Here is a 21,117-nt window from a genome sequence, read left to right on the forward strand (position 1 = left end):
ATGGAAGTCCAGAGCTGAACAAAGAACTTTCAAATGTCCATAGTGGAAATGTCACTTTGGTATAATTCAAGTTCCACTGCCATGGAGAGTAGTTATAACAAACAGTAATAAAGCACATTCAATTCTGCTGTTAATAATGGTGTTTATGAACTCCATGGCAAGTTAATACCATTCTTCTCATTTTGCTGCTGTCCACATGACGTTCATGGGGACACTCTCTATCAGAGCAGCCCACACACGATCTGTAGGATTCAAAATTGAATGCCGTGTTAGTTGCAGCATTCACTGAATTGTTTCTTGTTGAAAATATTTGTCCACAAGCTGAATGCTGTGTTGCTGAGGAATGAAATCACCACCTATTGCACTGCACCACAGAGCTATGACATGGAAAGACATGGAGAGCTCATTTTCCATCAAAGATACGCTGCCATATACAGAGATTTGTTGGAGAAACTCCTACTAGGCTTGTCTCGGTAACAAACCCATCTCTAGTTGTATCTGATTGTCAACAGTTAATATCCTTAACAGGCACTAAAAGCAACTGTCAGCCTTCCTGGTTTCAGAAATCCAAGTTAATCAACAGTTCATCATGCATTCTAAGCTCCTTTCTAAGTAGTTTGTAAGAGCCCTAAGTAGCTTGTAAGAGCAACTCTGTGGCAGCTGCTTCAAGAAGTGCAGGCTTTCTGTGGTAAGAGTGCAAATTAAGACTGCATATGACAACGAGCTGGGCATTGTCTGCCGGGATTTACATTCCCTAGCTATTAACATACCATAACAAGATACTGTATAGTGCACCTAGCGGTTACCAGGGTTAGTGTCTAGGGCTACTACTATAGGAGATCTAGCTTCTACATGGAGAATGGGCAATTGCAATCTTCTTTGTTGTTATATATTCCAAACTGCCCGTCTCTGCAGCCCGTCTAAGCTAGATCTTGGATAGCTGTAGGCAACGGCCTTGCCACAGTGGATACACTGGTTCCCATCATATTACCAAAGGTAAGCATTGTTGGGCGTGGCAGGCACTTGGATGGGTGACCATCCAGGCTGCCAAGCACTGTTGCCATTTTTCGGAGTGCACTCAACCTCATGATGCCAATTGAATAGTAGCAGCTCCGGTCAAAGAAAACCATCATAACAACCAGGAGAGCGGTGTGCTGACCATACGCCCCTCCTATCCGCATCCTCAGTTGAGGATGACACAATGGTCGGATGGTCACGATGGGCCACTTGTGGCCTGAAAACGGAGTGCTGGATAGCAGTAGCAGTAACACTAGCATAAGGCTTTGCCATTGCCCTAACAGTGTACCTAGAAGTTGTCACAGACTGTGTTGGTTACTTATGGCAGACATAGGTGACCTCCTATGGGTATTGAATATCCTCATAATTGCTTCCCGTATTTCAGCAGAATTGGTATCACTTGAGTGCAAAAACTATCATTATCGCACTCTTTTGTTCTCTGTTATTATATGGTGACTTTTCATCCATTACCAGAATGGCTGTAAGGCTCTGCTGCAGTAGATCGCCGGCCAGAGTGGCCGAGCGGTTCTAGGCGGTCCAGTCTGCAACCGCATGACCACTACAGTCGCAGGTTCGAATCCTGCCTCGGGCATGGATGTGTGTGATGTCCTTAGGTTAGTTAGGTTTAAGTAGTTCTAAGTTCTAAGGGACTGATGACCTCAGATGTTAAGTCCCATAGTGCTCAGAGCCATTTGAACCATTTTGCAGTAGATCAGTAATTGAACTATTTCAGCACTGCACGTTTACTGACTGTGTAGTGGCACTTCTCCCACCAAGTGATAGGTAGTTTTCATAAATGGCGTGATGTTCTGTGGAATGGACGCATCAGCAGTTTCCTGCATCACATTCATAACATGATCACCCTTTCTTAGACACTGACTAAAATGTTGTTCATTAGTTATTTAGTTATTTACATGTCTCATAGATCATCTGAATGATACTTTTATTGAAATGATGTGGAACGAGTACAGGATATGTGAACGTAATTTGTGTTAACATTAATGTACATATTATTATTTTAGTCCAAGGGATACAAGTACACTTAAAAACAAGTTTCTTACATTTATTTAAGTAGAAATCTGTCAATGGAATAGAAGTAGTTGCCCAGGAGGAATGATTTTCTGTTTGATTTAAAAATTGCTTTGCTACCTGTCAGGCATTTTATGTTACGGGGCAAATGATCAAAAATTTTTGTTGCTGCATATTGAACTCCTTCCTGAACCACAGGCAACTTTAACAATGGGTGGTACAGGTCATTTTTCGCTCTAGTGTTGTAAGTACGCAAATCGCAGTTCTTCTCAGATTATGATGGATCATTTATGATGAATTTCATTAGCAGAATATATGTATTGTAAGGGCAGAGTTCAAATGTGTAGCTCCTTGAAGAGATACCTACATGACACCCATGATTGAACACCATATATTATTCTTACTGCTTGCATTTGTGTTATCAATCTCAGTGATAAGTTACCCCAGAAAATTATTCCATAAGACATTGTTAAGTCGATATATGCAAAATACGTCAGAAGATTGATTTGTTTGTTTCCAAGATTAGCAATTATATGAAGAATAAAAGCAGCGGAACTAAATTGTTTGAGAAGCTTGGTAATATGCTTCTTCCAGTTTAAGTTTTCATGAATATGTATACCCAAAAGTTTGGAGCATTCTACTCCATTTATTGACTCCTGCCCATGTGCTACATCATTTGTTGCTATGACTGTTGAACAGAACTGCATATCGTGTGAGCATTTTTTTTTTTTTTTCTAAATTTAGGGACAGTCCATTTTCTGAGGAACAATTTATAATCCTTTTGAAAATATAATTTGCCATTCTTCTACTGCTTTCTCTCTAATATGGTTTATTACAACACTAGTATCATCTGCAAAAAGTAACAATTTTAGTTGCTGAATGTTAAGTGGAAGGTCATTTTCATATTATGGGGAATAGGATAGGGTGACCAGATTTTCTACGTGAAAAAACAAGACATTTGCGAAAAATTGGGATAAAAAATGGGACAAAACAGGCCACTAGAAAAAAAATATTCTGCATATATGACTCCATCACTCCACTAAAATAAATAAAAACTTAAGTTTATACAAATAAAAAAGTATGTATTTTAACAAGACACTTCAAAATATGCTTGTAATGGCACTATGTCACATTTTCCAAGACTGGTTATAATTAAAAAAACTGAGAAATTGGTAAATTGATTTCTGACAAATGAATACTAATGTAGACATCAAAAATCTGTAGACCGTTTAGCTACTGTATCAGGAACACTGCTACTAACTTAGTACTTATCAGATGACCTAATATCTTTCAAAAGCTTTGAATTGATGAATAGCATGTTGCAGAACTTCTGGAAGGTAAGGTCTTAATAATGTGTCTTATTTGTTACAATTGCTTCAATACTTTCAGTGGTAAAACAATTTGAAAACACCGTTCCCAAAATAGCATTTGTTCCTAGTACAGCAAGAGAAAAACTCACAAGCATCTCTATATTTTTTAGTGAGGTACCTGTCCTTTTAAGTGTATGGAATACATCAAACTGGCTCTCATTTGTTTCCAAATTTGCTTTCTACCATTCCTTGAGTTTCTTGAATACAATGTTGTTAATACATACTATCTCATCAAATAATACATCTTCATCTATTTGAAATTTTGCACCTGAATCTACAGTCTTAAGAATTTTCAGACAATTTAAAAGTTCAGCCTAAGAAACAGAATTTTACAGTGTTATCCCATGAAATGTTTTCCGAGGTTGAAATGGAGAAACCCACTTTTCTAAATAAGTCACAAAAGTGTCATGAAATAAATTGGTAATCATTTCATATTTTGACTGAGTGAAAATATCTTCCTTTTCCAAGCTACTTCAAATTGGAGAAATAACTAAAGTTTAAAATTCATTAAATTTTCTGTTACTGATTTTTTCTTTACTTAGCTCCAAGCCTTCGGATGATTCTGTGACTGAAATTGTGGTTCTTTCAAACTTTTGGAACGAATTTGAAAACATTTTTAGTTGGCTTTGTGTGAACTGAAGCCAAAGGAAAGGCTGTAGGTTCTCAAAATACTGTTTCAGTTATGTAGGACCCTATCCTGGGACAGAAAATAAGATTTCAAAGATTCATACACATCAATAACTCCTGTAACTCTAGACAACAATGACAATCATCAAGTTTAGTATTAACTAGAACTTTCTTGTATTCAGTATCAATGAAATCATCAAATGATTTCAGGCCCCCCACATGCACAGTGTAAATATGAAAAAATTGAAAGATTTTACTCACTATTTTCTTATGTCAATGGGAGGAATGCCTGCACTTGTCTGAACTTCACTGTGAACCATGTGGGCTGCACATCTGTTACCTTGAATATTCGTCTCGAGAGCACTGTTCAGTTTCGAATATAAACATTGTGCATCTTGTCAACTATAGTTTGCTTTCTTAAAACATCCAGAATGTAGATAGTTAATAATTTTGCCGTTTCTCCACCTGTGTTTTAAATACAGATTACTTTGCACTGTACACCTTTGCTAGGAATGAAATACCTAGCTAGAATTGGCGCTGGCTTTAAGCTTTTGTTGTTTGATGCATCAACCATCGTAGACACATACTAAGTATCATTTAGTTCTGACTGAAATTAGTTTATTGCACAAGTGACAAAATGTTCACAAAAATCGACTTGCATTTTGTCCTAGAACATGTGAATGTCTTCTCAAATATATCTCTGATGAGAAGAGCCTTGCAGTTCATTGAATAGAAAGAATGGTTGTGTTTTGCGGTATGGAATGCAAACAGCTCTTCTTCTGCAGTGTTGCATTTATCTTCCTCTGTTTGTAGTTTATTTGTACTCACAAAGGAAGTTATGTTGTTAGAAGTTCTCAGAGAAACTGCCAACAGGTCCTTCTTTTTCTTTATGTGCAGCATTATATTGGCACAGCCTCTGTATTCAATGGAAAAAAACTGAATGACACAAGAAAGGGAGTCCTTCTTTCATGGTTTGCGAGAATGAATTCTTTCTTTTCCCCATATTAATGGGCATGTGTTAGTTGTCCCACAAACAGTAAACAGTAGATAATGGAGTACACTGAAGCAAACTTGTTGAACCCAGTGTTGAAACTGCCACCTACTTCTTATTGTTGTCTATAATGATCCAAAGAGATTGTGTTGGTTGCACCTACAGCAAATTTATGTCATCTAACAGTAAACAGCTCATTTGTAATTACAAATGCAATTCAACATTGATAGCCCTATAAAATTCTTTAATAAAAACTTGTAACATCTGTCCATCATTTCTGCAGAAGCAAATAATCGATACGAATCGCAAAGGTCAAGCATGAATCACTGGCGCTGAGGGAGATGACAGAAAATCTGTTCACACATCTCTTCATCCTGTGACCAAACCATGTGGGTTTTTTAGGTTAGAGAATTCCCTCCCTAGCCGACAAGACACCTCCTGAGACGCGGCAAGGTAGGAGTAGGCAAAATGCAACAGGGAATAACAATATTAATGTGCTAATAGTAAACTGCAGGAGTGTCTATAGAAAGGTCCCAGAACTGCTCTCATTAATAAACGGTCACAATGCCCATATAATACTAGGGACAGAAAGTTGGCTGAAACCAGATGTAAACAGTAATGAAATACTAAACTCAGACCGGAATGTATACCGCAGAGACAGGCTGGACAGTGAAGGGGGAGGCGTGTTTATAGCGATAAGAAGTGCAATACTATCGAAGGAAATTGCCGGAGATCCGAAATGTGAAATAATTTGGGTGAAGGTCACGGTTAATGCAGGCTCAGACATGGTAATTGGATGTCTCTATAGGCCCCCTGGCTCAGCAGCTGTTGTGGCTGAGCACTTGAAGGATAATTTGGAAAACATTTCGTGTAGATTTCCCCACCATGTTATAGTTCTGGTTGGAGATTTTAATTTGCTGGATATAGACTGGGAGACTCAAATGTTCATAAGGAGTGGCAGGGACAAAGAATCCAGTGAATTTTTTTTAAGTGCTGTATCTGAAAACTACCTCGAGCAGTTAAACAGAGACTCGTGGCGATAACATATTAGACCTTCTGGTGACAAACAGACCCGAACTATTTGAAACAGTTAACGCAGAACAGGGAATCAGCGATCATAAAGTGGTTACTGCATCGATGATTTCAGCCATAAATAGAAATATTAAAAAAGGTAGGAAGATTTTTCTGTTTAGAAAAAGTGACAAAAAGCAGATTACAGAGTACCTGACGGCTCAACACAAAAGTTTTGTCTCAAGTACAGATAGTGTTGAGGATCAGTGGACAAAGTTCAAAACCATTGTACAATATGCGTTAGATGAGTATGTGCCAAGCAAGATCGTAAGAGATGGAAAAGAGCTACCGTGGTATAACAACCGCGTTAGAAAAATGCTGCGGAAGCAAAGGGAACTTCACAGCAAACATAAACATAGCCAGAGCCTTGCAGACAAACAAATATTACGCGAAGTGAAATGTGGTGTGAGGAGGGCTATGCGAGAGGCGTTCAATGAATTCGAAAGTAAAGTTCTATGTACTGACTTGGCAGAAAATCCTAAGAAATTTTGGTCTTATGTCAAAGCGGTAAGGGGATCAAAACGAAATGTCCAGACACTCTGTGACCAAAATGGTACTGAAACAGAGGATGACAGACTAAAGGCCGAAATATTAAATGTCTTTTTCCAGAGCTGTTTCACAGAGGAGGAAGACTGCACTGTAGTTCCTTCTCTAGGTTGTCGCACAGATGACAGTTCGATTTTACACAGAGTACGCAAAGGAACTTGCCCCCCTTCTTGCAGCGGTGTACCATAGGTCTCTAGAAGAGCGTAGCGTTCCAAAGGAATGGAAAAGGGCACAGGTCATCCCCGTTTTCAAGAAGGGACGTCGAACAGATGTGCAGAACTATAGACCTATATCTCTAACGTCGATCAGTTGTAGAATCTTGGAACACGTATTATGTTCGAGTATAATGACATTCCTGGAGACTAGAAATGTACTCTGCAGGAATCAGCATGGGTTTAGAAAAAGACGGTCGTGTGAAACGCAGCTCGCACTATTCGTCCACGAGACTCAGAGGGCCATAGACATGGGTTCACAGGTAGATGCCGTGTTTCTTGACTTCCGCAAGGTGTTCGATACAGTTCCCCACAGTCATTTAATGAACAAAGTAAGAGCATATGGACTATCAGACCAATTGTGTGATTGGATTTAAGAGTTCCTAGATAACAGAACGCAGCATGTCATTCTCAGTGGAGAGAAGTCTTCCGAAGTAAGAGTGATTTCAGGTGTGCCGCAGGGGAGTGTCATAGGACCGTTGCTATTCACAATATACATAAATGACCTTGTGGATGACATCAGAAGTTCACTGAGGCTTTTTGCAGACGATGCTGTGGTATATCGAGAGGTTGTAACAATGGAAAATTGTACTGAAATGCAGGAGGATCTGCAGTGAATTGACTCATGGTGCAGGGAATGGCAATTGGATCTCAATGTAAACAAGTGTAATGTGCTGCAAATACGTAGAAAGATAGATCCCTTATCATTTAGCTACAAAATAGCAGGTCAGCAACTGGAAGCAGTTAATTCCATAAATTATCTGGGAGTACGCATTAGGAGTGATTTAAAATGGAATGATTATATAAAGTTGATCGTTGGTAAAGCAGATGCCAGACTGAGATTCATTGGAAGAATCCTAAGGAAATGCAATCTGAAAACAAAGAAAGAAGGTTACAGTACGCTTGTTTGCCCACTGCTCGAATACTGCTCAGCAATGTGGGATCCGTACCAGATAGGGTTGATAGAAGAGATAGAGAAGATCCAATGGAGAGCAGCGCACTTCGTTACAGGATCATTTAGTAATCGCAAAAGTGTTACGGAGATGATAGATAAACTCCAGTGGAAGACTCTGCAGGAGAGACGCTTAGTAGCTCGGTACAGGCTTTTGTTAAAGTTTCGAGAACATACCTTCACCGAAGAGTCAAGTAGTATATTGCTCCCTCCTACATATATCTCGCGAAGAGACCATGAGGATAAAATCAGAGAGATTAGAGCCCACACAGAAGCATACCGACAATCCTTCTGTCCACGAACTATACGAGACTGGAATAGAAGGGAGAACCGATAGAGGTACTCAAGGTACCATCCGCCACACACCGCACACCATCAGGTGGCTTGCGGAGTATGGATGTAGATGTAGATGTAGATTCTATCTTTACGTACAATACAAGCCAAGACTTAAGAAAATGTTGAGAAAACTATGTCAGTGACACTAAACTGAGTTAAAAATTAACTAAAAAGACAAAATGAAGCAAAACACTAAGGTTACTGCTGATTATGAAAAAAATTGTACATTTGGTGTCCTGTTGAATATTTTGCAGGATAACAGTACGCAGAACAAAAATAAGGCCAGTCCCATTAAAAACAATATGTGTGGTCAACCTAGAATAGGATGGACACAAAACTGAACCCTGTGGACTCCCTTTGTAATTCCTTCCCAGTCCCTAAAATTTTCTACCCTTACAACATCATCTGAATTAATCAGCACAGCCTTTTGCATTCTGTTTGTTTTTCGTGATTCAGACCAGTTGTGTATAAAGCCATCAGTTCCATAAAACTTGATTTTTTCTATGAGAGTAACATGATCTACACAATCAAACACCATGGAAAGATCACAATAAATACCAACTGGTGATACTTTGTTATTTGAGGTTTGTACTATTTGAAGATTGAATGTATAAACAGAATTCTCAGTCAAGCAACCCTTCTGGAATCCAATCTGTGATATGCTAAGTAAATTGTTTCATCTCAGTCCGTTACTTGCCAAAACTTTATTACTTTATTTTTTCAACCTTTTTTGACATTAGCGTGATGCCCTTAGTGATAAATGAAAGAAAAAATTATTTTGTAAAAATTCAGTGTATTAGAACTGTAATTACAGACTGTCCCATTTTTGTGACATTTGCAAAATTAGCTATCAAAATGGACAATATTAATGTCAATGCTGAAAAGTATAAGAAACATCATGAACAAAATAAAAACACTGGTTGTAATATTATTCAATGTCTCTTCAGTATGAAAAGAAATAAAACACTAGCCATGTACACTGTCATTATGCATATTTCTTCTGTTCTTTACTTGGCACAATAATGTGGTTTCCTGGATACTTATTTGCTCACCTGTCCTCCCATCAATTATCTTCCTTGTGGTCCTCTGCATTTTGGAGCAGATACTGTTTTCTTTGAAAGATACATCACTGTTGTCCATTGGACATCTGCAATTGAGAGCTTCTCATCTGAGTTAGCAATCTGATATGCACACCATGTGTTTAGTATGCAGATAACAATCATCTGGATGAATAACAGCCACCACCACTTCTTTGATCTTGTGCTCGTCCTGTGAAGCAATATCTGTTTGTCCAGTGGATCAACACCTTTTGCCAGTACATATTTCCATGAGGAAGCTTATGATATCCACTCAAAAGCAGTATCTCTACAGGATTTTGGCTCTTCACCAGCTAGAAGAAAATTTGTTGTTCTGTTGGCAAGTATAGATTTTGCTTTGTTCTATAATAGTATTCACTAGTTCCTCAGGAAGAAATTCCTCAAACACATGAGACACAACATAATTTTCATTGCTCTTACCCGATTCATTACTGTCTGTGTATGCTAGTTCACATTTAAGTCATTTACATCAGTGTTTTTTATGTTTTCCAGTCTGTGTACTAGTGCTTTTCTTCATGTAGCTTCTGGAGGTAAATCAGTAATGTTAGCTTCATCCCTTATGGTTATACGTTCTAACGAATCTGCTACATACTGTACAATACAGTCATCATTCAGTGCATTTTCTTCACTGTCTTCTTCTTCTGTTATTTCATCTACATTGGGCGGAATAATCATCAGCGTCATCTTCATCACTTCATAACTCTCCACTTCTGCTAGAACATCTTCAATTGTAAGACCACGTGGCATGTTGTTATCCTATTGGAATCATAAAATGTGAAATAGAATATCTCATTCTACTACTTTTCTGTGGAGAAAATACAATACAGGTCTCAACAATGTAAGTAGTGATGTATGCAAATAAGCACATTCATAAAATGTGAAATAGAATATCTCATTCTACTACTTTACTGTGGAGAAAATACAATACAGGTCTCAACAATGTAAGTAGTGATGTATGCAAATAAGCACATATGCAAATGAGTGATAACATAACATGCCACTGTCCCATTATTGGATGTATAAAATAAACTGATATTACACCTACTTTAGTAAATCTAAAATATACTGAATGTTATATGGACATTGATACATTCATAACAAACACACCAAGACAACTAAATCACAATTCATTGTTGTACAGAAACTACTAGCAGGTATTGAGTGCAGCCAAGTGGGAAGATAGAAAACAGGCAAACTAATTTCTTTCCTAAAATAAGCTAATTAGAGAAAAATTATTTCTTTTCAATTTGCAGGCATTGCAGCAGTCAGTTCAGCCTTTAGGTACAATAATCTAAGTGAAAAGTTCCATTGCTTATGTAGAAATAAATAAAATATTTTTGTCTCAAATTTGGGTCAGTGGTAAATAATGGATTAAGTGTGGGACTCCTTTCAAGTACATTACTTTTCTGAATATTTTGGAAAAATCCATCATTAGGGAAAGTGGATGATAATTGTGTATGTCTGATTGCCATCTTTCTTATGAAGAGGTGTATCAATTGCATATTTTAACCTGTCTGAAAAAAATCCCTGTGCCAGTGATGCTTTGCTTATATCACTAAAGACATTACTTATTATGATGAAACAACTTTTCAGAATTCTGTTGAAATTCCATCAACACCACATGAGCTCTTGATTTTCTAGAATTATTATAATTCTATTCATTTCAGTGAATAATGTTGGCGCTATTTCTAGTTATTTCAGGATTTGTCAAATGACCTTTTTAATATATTCTCTTGCTGCTTCAGGTGAACCATTTAATCATATTTTTGCTGCTACATTTAGAAAATTATTGTTGAAAGTTCCTGCAACTTGTGAATTATCAGTCACAACATTGTCAGGTAGCTTAACTGTTATGGTAACATGTACACTGACTGGCTGTCTTGTCTCCCATTTGAGAATATCCCACACAGTTTTCACCTTATTATCTGCATTATTTAAAATACTACAGCATTTTTTGTAGTATGCAAGTACTGTTGGATCCTGACTTACTCTGACCTTTATTAAATTTCTTTCTCCTTCTTATGTGAGACTTTAATTCCCTTAGTTATCCACAGCATTCGTTATTTTTATGGATCTTCTGAACAATTTTTTGGAAAGCAATTTTCAAATATTGACACAAACTTACTATGGAATACATTTAATTTGACATTAGCATCTCTTTCCATATATATATCTTCCCATACTACTCCTTTGAACTTACTCTTAAAACATTGAATCCTGTTGTCATTCATAAGCCTCACTGCTTTGTATGAACCTGCCTCAGGTTGTTTATTTCCATTAGTTATGCATTTTCATCAGATAGTCCGTTAGCAATTGGGTACAAATTAATTGTTTCAGCCTGAGCACTCTCTATGAAAATGTTGTCAATCATTGTCCTACTACCTTGCTGCATGAGTTGGAAAACTGACTACTGAATTACATTGAAACACCCAAATAATAATTCTAGTTCACTTTTGCTGTCCATATCTTTTAAGAAACCTACATTGAAATCTCCACAAACTATTAATTATCTTTACTTTCTGACAAGTAGCTCAATAATGCATCTAGATTTCTCATAAATAGCTGAAAGTTTCTTAGAAGGGTCTGTAGACTGTTGCAATAATCAGCGAAGTATTCTGCAGTAACAACTCAATGACACAAGTCTACTATCCCTGATATTATCTTCTCCATCCCTGTGGATACATCATGTTTAGAGATATGAAGAACATCTACCGCTCCAGAATTTTTCACATCTTCTAGGCATACAAGAAGCTCATCTGTCTTGTTTTTCAACCCTCTAATATTCAGAATAAACAAATTAATTTATTTAACATCTGAAAACTGTTACATATATTATGGTTCTGTTATGCTCTAATTTCTCTCGGTACTGTCTGTCTGTAACCTGACTCTAATCTAAAAAATGTGCTCCTTTGACTCCAGTATCCATAGAGATTTTGCCTTATGGGCTGGTGTCCCCTCCCCTCCCCCCATCAAACTTTCTGCAAGATTCTCAGTTAATCTATCCTTCCCCCTCCTATTCATGTGCAGGCCATGACTAGTGTATCCCCATCTCCCAATTGCAACAACAAGCGTGGCTCAGATTTGAAACTTCATTTCAGTCCAAAGCAATTTGCTCAGCTTTTTGTTCATATGGCTAACTAACTCTTAAAACTTACTCTTAAAACATTGAATCCTTTTGTCATTCATAAGCCTCACTGCATTGTATGAACCTGCTAACCCAGGGCTGGTCATGTCACTGCAACACTTTGAAAAACAGCCAGTTAGCCATGCAGCATCAAGTAAGTCTTACTGAGAATTCATTTCTGTAGCTTCCTTTTAAGTGCTGCTCTATCCATACGGTGTTACCCAACTGGGAAGGAGTTGTTTAAATGCATGTTGTCAGCCACTTCACACTGAGTAGCAACTTTGGCAGTAGAAAAATATATAGAAAGGCCAGGGATGGAGTACAATCCACTGCACTGCCAATGTGCTTGTTCTGCCCCCATTCAGAAAAAAAATTCCATTTCTATGGCATGCTCAATAGTTGAATTAGGAGCTTGTGACATGGTAATGAGAGGTGTGGGATCAGATGGTCAGATTGTCAAAATCATCATTAATAGGTAGGTGCAGGAAACATAGCATTAATGGTGCAGTATATGGCTTGTGGTGTAATGTACCAACCACCTTTAAAGTGATGTTAAGGGGAGGAGGAGTCTCAGGATATGCACCATTGGTGACTATGTTCATTCTGCCTTTAGCTCTCCTCTCAACCTTTTGTGAAGACTATAGCCACTAAACAAGGGGGTGCCACCCTTTGAAATGGATCTCTTGGCAACACAGGCAATTCCTTCACATACATCCTGACCACTAATAGTTCACTGCAATAAGGGAGTTGTGTTAACAGTGAATTATTTTTTGTCTGTCCCATTTTCTCTTTCCAAAGTTTGGGGAATTGTCTCACTTAGAATTAAGATTAGTTTTTGACTGTCTGGCTCAAACAGAACTAATGTAGCATGGTCTGCCTTTAGTAGACAATGACTAATTGCAGTATGAATGATCACTTTGCCTTGCTTTTGGCAGTCTATAGTATTACATATTAAATTTCACAACATACTCTGTTTAAGGTACAGGAGATTATTTGGAAATTACGAGCTTAATGAACATTTCTTCTTTGTAGGCACACTTAAATTGTACTTGTCTCTGTGTCAGTTATTAGTGTTTTGTAAATACAGTAGACATATATGTGTATCAGAGAGAAATCAAGAAAATCAGTAGAGGCTTTGTGCACTTCAATGGATAGGATTAGTCTTGATTCTTTATATTTCTTGCACTTTACATTCTTTTAAATAAATGGGTCACTTCTTGCTGCACACTTATGATCAACATGAGAAATGCAAACAGTCTACAAAAAAGACTGCTTACAAATCACTCACGTAATCCATCCTAGAATATTGCTCATGTGTGGGATTCTTAACATATAGGGTTAACAGTGGATATTGAACATTTACAGACAAGGGAAGCACAAATGGTCACAAGTTTGTTTGATCCATGGGAGAGCATCAAAGATATGCTGAAGAAACTGGACTGGCAGACTCTTGAAGATAGATCTAAATTATCCCTAGGAAGCCTACTTACAAATAATATACTAGAACTTTCTATGTATCGTATCCTGGACTGTGAGAACAATATTAGGTTAATTACAGAATGTAAGGAGGCATTTAAATTGGACTGTTCTTCCTCATCCACCCTATAACCCATATCTCACACCTTGTGAGGTTAGGTTAGTGTTTTTTAACATCCCATCGACAACGAGGTCATTAGAGACGGAGCACAAGCTCGGGTTAGGGAAGGATGGGGAAGGAAATTGGTCATGCCCTTTCAAAGTAACCATCCCGGCATTTGCCTGAAACGATTTAGGGAAATCACGGAAAACCTAAATCAGGATGGCTGGAGACGGGATTGAACCGTCGTCCTCACACCTTGTGACTTCCATCTGTTTGGCACAAGAAAAGGCTGCAGTCTGCTCCTTGTGTCACTGTAGTGCCAACTGCTGCTCAAATTGCTACTGCAGATGCAGTATGATGAGCCAGAACCATATGCTAAACACCATGGTCTTCCCTCTCGGTAGCGTGATGTGGTAATCCAGAACCTGATCTCCTTGCAACCATACTTTCTCATGACCACCAATGCCAGCAATCATGTACAGTTGTTATGTTCCTACCAAGTCTTTCTGCATTATCACAGAAGGCATGTTCAGCTTCTCATAGCCATATTATATGACCTCATTCAAACTCAATGATGAATTGATGATGGTGCCTTTGTCATCTTAAAGCCATTCTTGACCAACACCAACTCACCATGACCAATGTCAATGGTAACTGCCACTCGTGATTGTTACAGCAGATATTTAAAGCAGACCTGATTTGTATCCTCATAGTGGCATTACTAGCGCCACTCTTATGTAACTGCCATAAAATTTGAATAGGCATGATCTTTCAGATGTAGAAACACAGCTACCAACTCTTGTTTATGTTGCACAACTCCTTATTAAAATTGCAATTCTTTTTACGTTAGTGTTTTATAGTTCTGATCTCCTGCTGGTATTAGGATGTTATATAAAATGGATTGTAAAATGGAAATAAAGTATTTATGGACTCATGTCCATACAGCATGTTCCTTTTTCTGTCTTTCTGAGGACTGCGTGTTGAAAATTTGGCCACACCTTTTTATTACATGATATATATTTCTGCTGTTCAATTCCAAAATATTTTTTTTTTCATTTCTTCAGTAATTCCAGTATCTCTTCTGTTATTTGTGTTTGCATCTTTACTGACTTTTCCGATCCTAGTATCTTTTCTACTGTATTTACGACACCTCTATTAAGAGCATTTCATCAGTTTTCTACACCACTTACTTCTGGAAGTGTTATATCTTTATGGGAAATGATGTTATATCTTTGCCCACACATACTTTCAAAGAAGTCTTAATTTTAGATGCCTTTATCCATGTTCCCTATAAATTCTTGAATTTCAACGAGCATTTAATTAGTATTGGATTATGGTCACTATTAGTGCCAGCATCAGGCTAGCTCTTGCACCCCTTCAACTTAATTCCTGAATATTTGCTTTACTAAAATATAGTTTAACTTAATAATTTTGTGTACACACATGCTCTCTCTCTCTCTCTCTCTCTCTCTCTCTCTCTCTCTCTCTCTCTCTGAGGTAATGCAAGTCATAGGATACCTCCTAATATCATGTCGGACCTCCTTTAGCCCAGTGTAGTGCAGCAACTCAATGGGCATGGACTCAACAAGTTGTTGGAAGTCCCCTGCAGAAATACTGAGCTATGCTGCCTCTACGAGCTGTCCATAATTGTGAAAGTGCTGCCAATGCAGGAGTTTGTGCATGAACTGACCTCTCAATTATGTCTCATAAATGTTCAATATGATTCCTGTCAAGCTATCTGGGTGGCCAAATCATTCACTCGAATTGTCCAGAATGTTCTTCAAACCAGTCATGAACAACTGTGGCCCAGTGACATGCATTATCATCCATAAAAATTCCATCACTGTTTGGGAAGATGAATTCCATGAGTGGCTGCAAATGATCTCCAAGTAGCTGAACATAACCATTTCCAGTCAATGATCAGTTCAGTTGGACCAAAGGAACCAGTCCATTCCATATAAACAAAGTGCACACCTTTATGGAGTCACCACCATCTTCCACAGTGCCTTGTTGACAACTTGGGTCCATGGCTTCATGGAGTCTGCGCCACACTCGAACTCTACCATCAGCTCTTACCAACTGAAATCGAAACTCATTTGACTACGTCACTGTTTACCAGTTGTCTAGGGCCCAACTGACATGGTCTCAATCCCAGGAGAAGTGCTGCAGGTGATGTCCTGCTGTAAGCAAAGTCTTTCATATAAGCCATCTGCTGCCACAGCCCATTATGCCAAATTTTTGTGTAATGTCAAAACGGATGTGTTTGTCATATGTCCCACATTGATTTCTGTGATTATTTCATACAGTATTGCTTATCCATTAGCACTGACAATTCTACACAGACACCACTGCTCTCAGTCGGCACACTCTTGATGCTGTGGATCTCAGAGTATAGAACTCCCATTTCTGAAATGGAATGTCCCATGCATGTAGCTCCAACTACCATTCTGTACTGAAAGTCTGTTAATTCATAATCATGTTGGAAACGTTTTCACATGAGTCACCTACATACAAATGATTGCTGTCAATATACTACCCTTTTATACCTGGAGTGCACAATATTTCTGTCATCTCTCTCTCTCTCTCTCTCTCTCTCCCTCTGTGTGTGTGTTTTTGTGTGTGTGTGTGTGTGTAACAAATTATCCTATTATCCTGACCTTGAATGTAGCAATCAGCTACTTCAACAAGGCTGGACTTTCTAAAATCCTGGCCTGAAATGAGGTCCATTCTGTGCAACATTTTGCCCACCACACCTAGAATAGCTTTTTATCGCCCCTCCAATCTCCGCAGTATCCTTGTGAGACCCTATGCTCCTTCTGCACCCATTTCCCTTCCCTATGGCCCCTTCCCCTGTCACTGTCCCCACTGTAAGACTGACCCTACTACCACCACCTTTACCAGGCCTATAATGGCAAAACATATACTGTCAAAGGGAGAGCCACCCATGAAATGGCACGAGTCATACACCAGCTATTATGTAAACACAGTTCGGCATTTTACATAGGCATGATCTGGTCATCAGTTAAGATGAATAGCCATAGGCAAGGGTGTACACTGACAGCACACAACATCCCATTGCAGAGCATGCTCCACAATATGACAGTCATGACCTCAGTGCCAGTTTCACCACATGTGTCATCTGGATTATTCCTCCAAAACACCAGTTCACCAGTTTCTCAGAACTCCACAGGTGGGAACTGATGTTACAACATGTCCTTGGTTCTCACCACCCACCTGATCTTAATTCACATTAATTTCTTTGGTCTCAGCATTTCTTCACTCCCTTTTAGTTTTTTATATCTTTCATTTTCTGACTTGTTTGAACCCACCTCCCCCCCCCCCCCCCACCTCTACCATGTGCAATGCACTAACTCTCCTTATTTTCTAAATCTCACCAGTACTTTTCCTTCATTGCCCTTCCTTCTCCTTCAGTCCTTCTGCCAGAAGAAGGAGCCACTGGCTCCCCCCCCAAAGCTTGCAAATTTAAATATGTTTATCTGTGTGTTCTCCTGCCACCGCTTCCTGAGAAGATTTTTCTATCCATGCAATTATGTTTTCAAAAATTGATTATTTTCATTGATAGATTGCAGCCAACACAATTTTATTAATCTTTCTCACTTCTCATTTTTCTTGTCAAAACTAATCTCTCCTGCTGCTTATTCTTTCCTATCTTCACTAAATTTTCTGTATCTCCTGTAATAATTTATTTTCAGGACAAGACTTGAGGTTACTACACTTTTCAATTTTATTTGATGTTGTAGTGAAAAATATCTTATTAAAAGGAAATTCATTCTTAGAATATTAAATTCTGTAACTTCTGATAACAGAGTGCTCAGCATTTTTATTTATACACCTGTTACACATGGTTCTCATGGGTATATAGAATGACCTCATAGTACTATAAAAACATAGAGCTGAAACTCATTACTAAATGCAATTTTTTAGATATTTCTGATTGGATAATTTTTCATGAAACAAATGTTTATTATCTGTCCAAGACATTGGTGACGTAATGACAGAGCACCAAAGAATTTGAAAAATGCCCATGCAGGCATATGTATGACATGTAGCAAATGACTAGAGTAAAAATATATAGAAATATCGTTGAAACAAGTAGTATACAATTCAGATTAATTGTTGAATGTGATCAATGTATTACATGAAGCTTCTGTTTAAAAAATGATAAGTCTTCACAACTCTGTTAGAAAGTTTTGATCTACAGTTATCCAAACGCTTATTTCTGTTTCATAACCTGCCATCAAGGCTGATGCCATTAAGGAGGATGCATCCATTTGAAATTTACTGTAACAGAAATTTTTGTTATCTGTCAATCGATGTAGAGATAACAGTGAACATTTCCTAATCACCAGATGTTTTTCCAGTATCATGGATAAAATACCAAAACTTTCTGCTGCATCTTGCACAATGAAGGATTATGGCACTGTTGAGTATGTTTTAGTCATTTAAAGTTAAACCCTAATCTTCCATTTCTTTCCTATTAAGCAGTGCTTATAAGCCCAAGAATCTCCATGGTGCTAGTCAAGAGTAAGCCACACGTCAGAACTGGTTTTAACCTTAATCTAATGTGCCATCAGCAGCCCCATAATCACAACCCACATTCTTTAGACCCATCCACACTCAAACAGTTACATTTAAAGTTCAATAATCATTCTATGTAAAAGAATGGTGTCAATGCACATGAATAAAGAAAACCTTTGCACTTTTGTGATTGAATTACCCCTTAGCATCTTCCAGTCACAACACAACTTACTTTCTGCTGGTTCATCTTACTTTCTAGGCCATCTGAACAATATTAATAGTCTTGTAGGACACTACAATATTCAGTATTTAGTTTTAAATTGATTTCTTTCTAACCCACCATACAAAAATAATTCAACTGAGGTATGACACTCAGTGGTCCTTGGACAATATCCAAATGATAATTAATCTTTAAAACAAAGTAATTTGCATGTATTGAAGAGATTTAGCTTTGAAGTAAATGTGTTCCCTATTGTAATATCATTTACAATGGAAAACTATGCACAAATCAATTCATAGATACAAATAACTGATGTAAATTGTTTTTGTTTTGCCTTACAGCAGTAGCAGAGCAAAAGACACACTAAAACCTGGAGAAATGGAAAAATTATCACTGTCATCTTTTGACAAAGAACTAGAGGCAAATTGCCAAGTGAGGAGATCCTTCCAAAGACCCACAACCTCTCGCCTTCGAAGAAGCAAACAAAACACAATGTAGGCATCAGAGAAAATCTGGTGGCTTCAGTGCTGTCAGACTGTCACAGCTACTACCATATGTGTTTGAGTGTATTCTACCAACATTTGTTTTCATCTCTGCACATGTGCAAATGCATAGTTTGTTCACAGTTTGTGATTAAGTTCAAGTACACTGTAATCAGCTCTAACTTTCCAGAACAATGAAGAATTTTTCACGTCTTCTGTTAGCCTCTTTTCATCTCTTGATTGCCTGAGTGACTAAGCTTCACATAAAATTACTTAAGTTACTAAAACATTCATTGATAACTGTTGGCTGTGTGTGCTGAGGATTTGAAACCATAGTTTGCTATATGTTTTCATCAGAAGAGATGTGACAATTGTGTATAGGAGTCCTCAGCAGTGATGGTAACAGTGGTGAGTGACAAATATGAGAAGATATATTTTTGTATCAAGAGACATCTTAAACCAGTAACATATCTTTCATGTAATTACTTCTGTCCTCAAAAAGTGATAAAGTTTTGAAACAGTGCAGACTTTAAGATAATTGTTTTATAATAAGATATGAAACTGCAGTGCAGAATTGGAGCAAATATTCCAAGATTTACCATGCCATCCATTAAAACATGTCCATTTCAGTTGTAATTTTTAATTGAAAATGTTTGTAGTTACTGTATTTTAAACAATATATATTGCATATATTCTTATAATGGAAGAAACTCTTGATTTACATTATAGTTCTGTGCACATTTATTATGTAATCTATGTTATGACAATGAATTATTTACTGACCAAATGTCAGTCAACTTCTTTTACAAATTTCAACCAAACATACTTTAATACAAAATATATTCATGGGGTGCACTGTACAAAACTAAGAGAACTCAGATTGTCAGTATCTATTCTCTTTGCAGTCCCTATTTCTTACATGGATTTGTGGGTTTTACAATTCTTTACTTTAAATCCTCACTAACACTTGATAAACGGGTAACACGAACAATACTTTGTTACTGACTGTAATCAGCTGTATTCACATCAAAGAAATTGCTTTCTTTAGTTTGCTACTATTTAACAAGGTAAGGAGTAAGCCACAATATGACAGTTCCTGCATGCACACCAAAGATTACAAATTCATTATTTCCTTTTAATTTAGTCATACCTACAATAGTGATAACTTTATCATTTTTACCAAAATGTCTATGAAAAATGGCATATATGGTATACAAGAAATGCTACCATTAGAATACCATTTAATCTGAGGCACAAGATTAATGTGTCTAGATATAAAAGTCAGTGACATATTTGACTAGTTAAAAAGTGGTAAAATAAACTTTAAGGGTTCCCACTGTAGCTAAGACTTGACCTAGGTGAACATATTACCTAAAAATTGAAATATGTAGCTGTGACCATTACATGAGTTACAGTAAAATAATGTCTAAATACAAGCTAGTATTATATGAATGTTTCTCAGAATGTTTCTTTACAGACAGGAGATAGAAGGAAGAGAGTGTTTCAACATTAACTGTGTGGTAAATGGGTTCCACTTGATATGCTGTATTTATCAACAAGTATTGATCCCATTTACAGCTAGAACATTTAAAAAACTGTAATTTGTTGCACACATTTTTTGACAAGTTCAGGCAGTAGAAATCAACATATATACATAGTTTCCGAAAAAAAAGTTCTATTCTGTATTATCAGATAGTACTAACAGTTTTTCCATAAAATGTTTCATTTATACATTAAATGTGGAAGGTGTCATGTAGTTATTTTATGAGTCACAAGCCACTAAAACTAAATCCAATTGCCACATTTCAAACGACATTTAGTCTTTTGGTTCTAGAGCATTACATTACTAATTTTAGTATTTATTACTGGCAACATTAGGAACAAGCATGTCAGAGGATCTATAGTATAAGTAAATACTTTGACAA

General features: G+C 37.4%; 1 protein-coding gene across 1 annotated transcript in view; it reads left to right on the forward strand.

Annotated features, from left to right (window-relative positions):
- LOC126236399 (cyclic nucleotide-gated cation channel subunit A) overlaps positions 1–20,846 on the forward strand; it is a 587,655-nt gene extending 566,809 nt beyond the window's left edge. The window contains exon 12 of the mRNA XM_049945692.1: positions 19,052–20,846. Coding sequence (XP_049801649.1) covers positions 19,052–19,208 — 157 coding nt within the window. The 3' untranslated portion in view covers positions 19,209–20,846. The remainder of the gene's footprint in view (positions 1–19,051) is intronic.
- Positions 20,847–21,117: the final 271 nt, after the last annotated feature.

The sequence above is a fragment of the Schistocerca nitens genome, chromosome 1, assembly GCF_023898315.1.
Source record: "Schistocerca nitens isolate TAMUIC-IGC-003100 chromosome 1, iqSchNite1.1, whole genome shotgun sequence".
NCBI lineage: Eukaryota > Metazoa > Arthropoda > Insecta > Orthoptera > Acrididae > Schistocerca > Schistocerca nitens.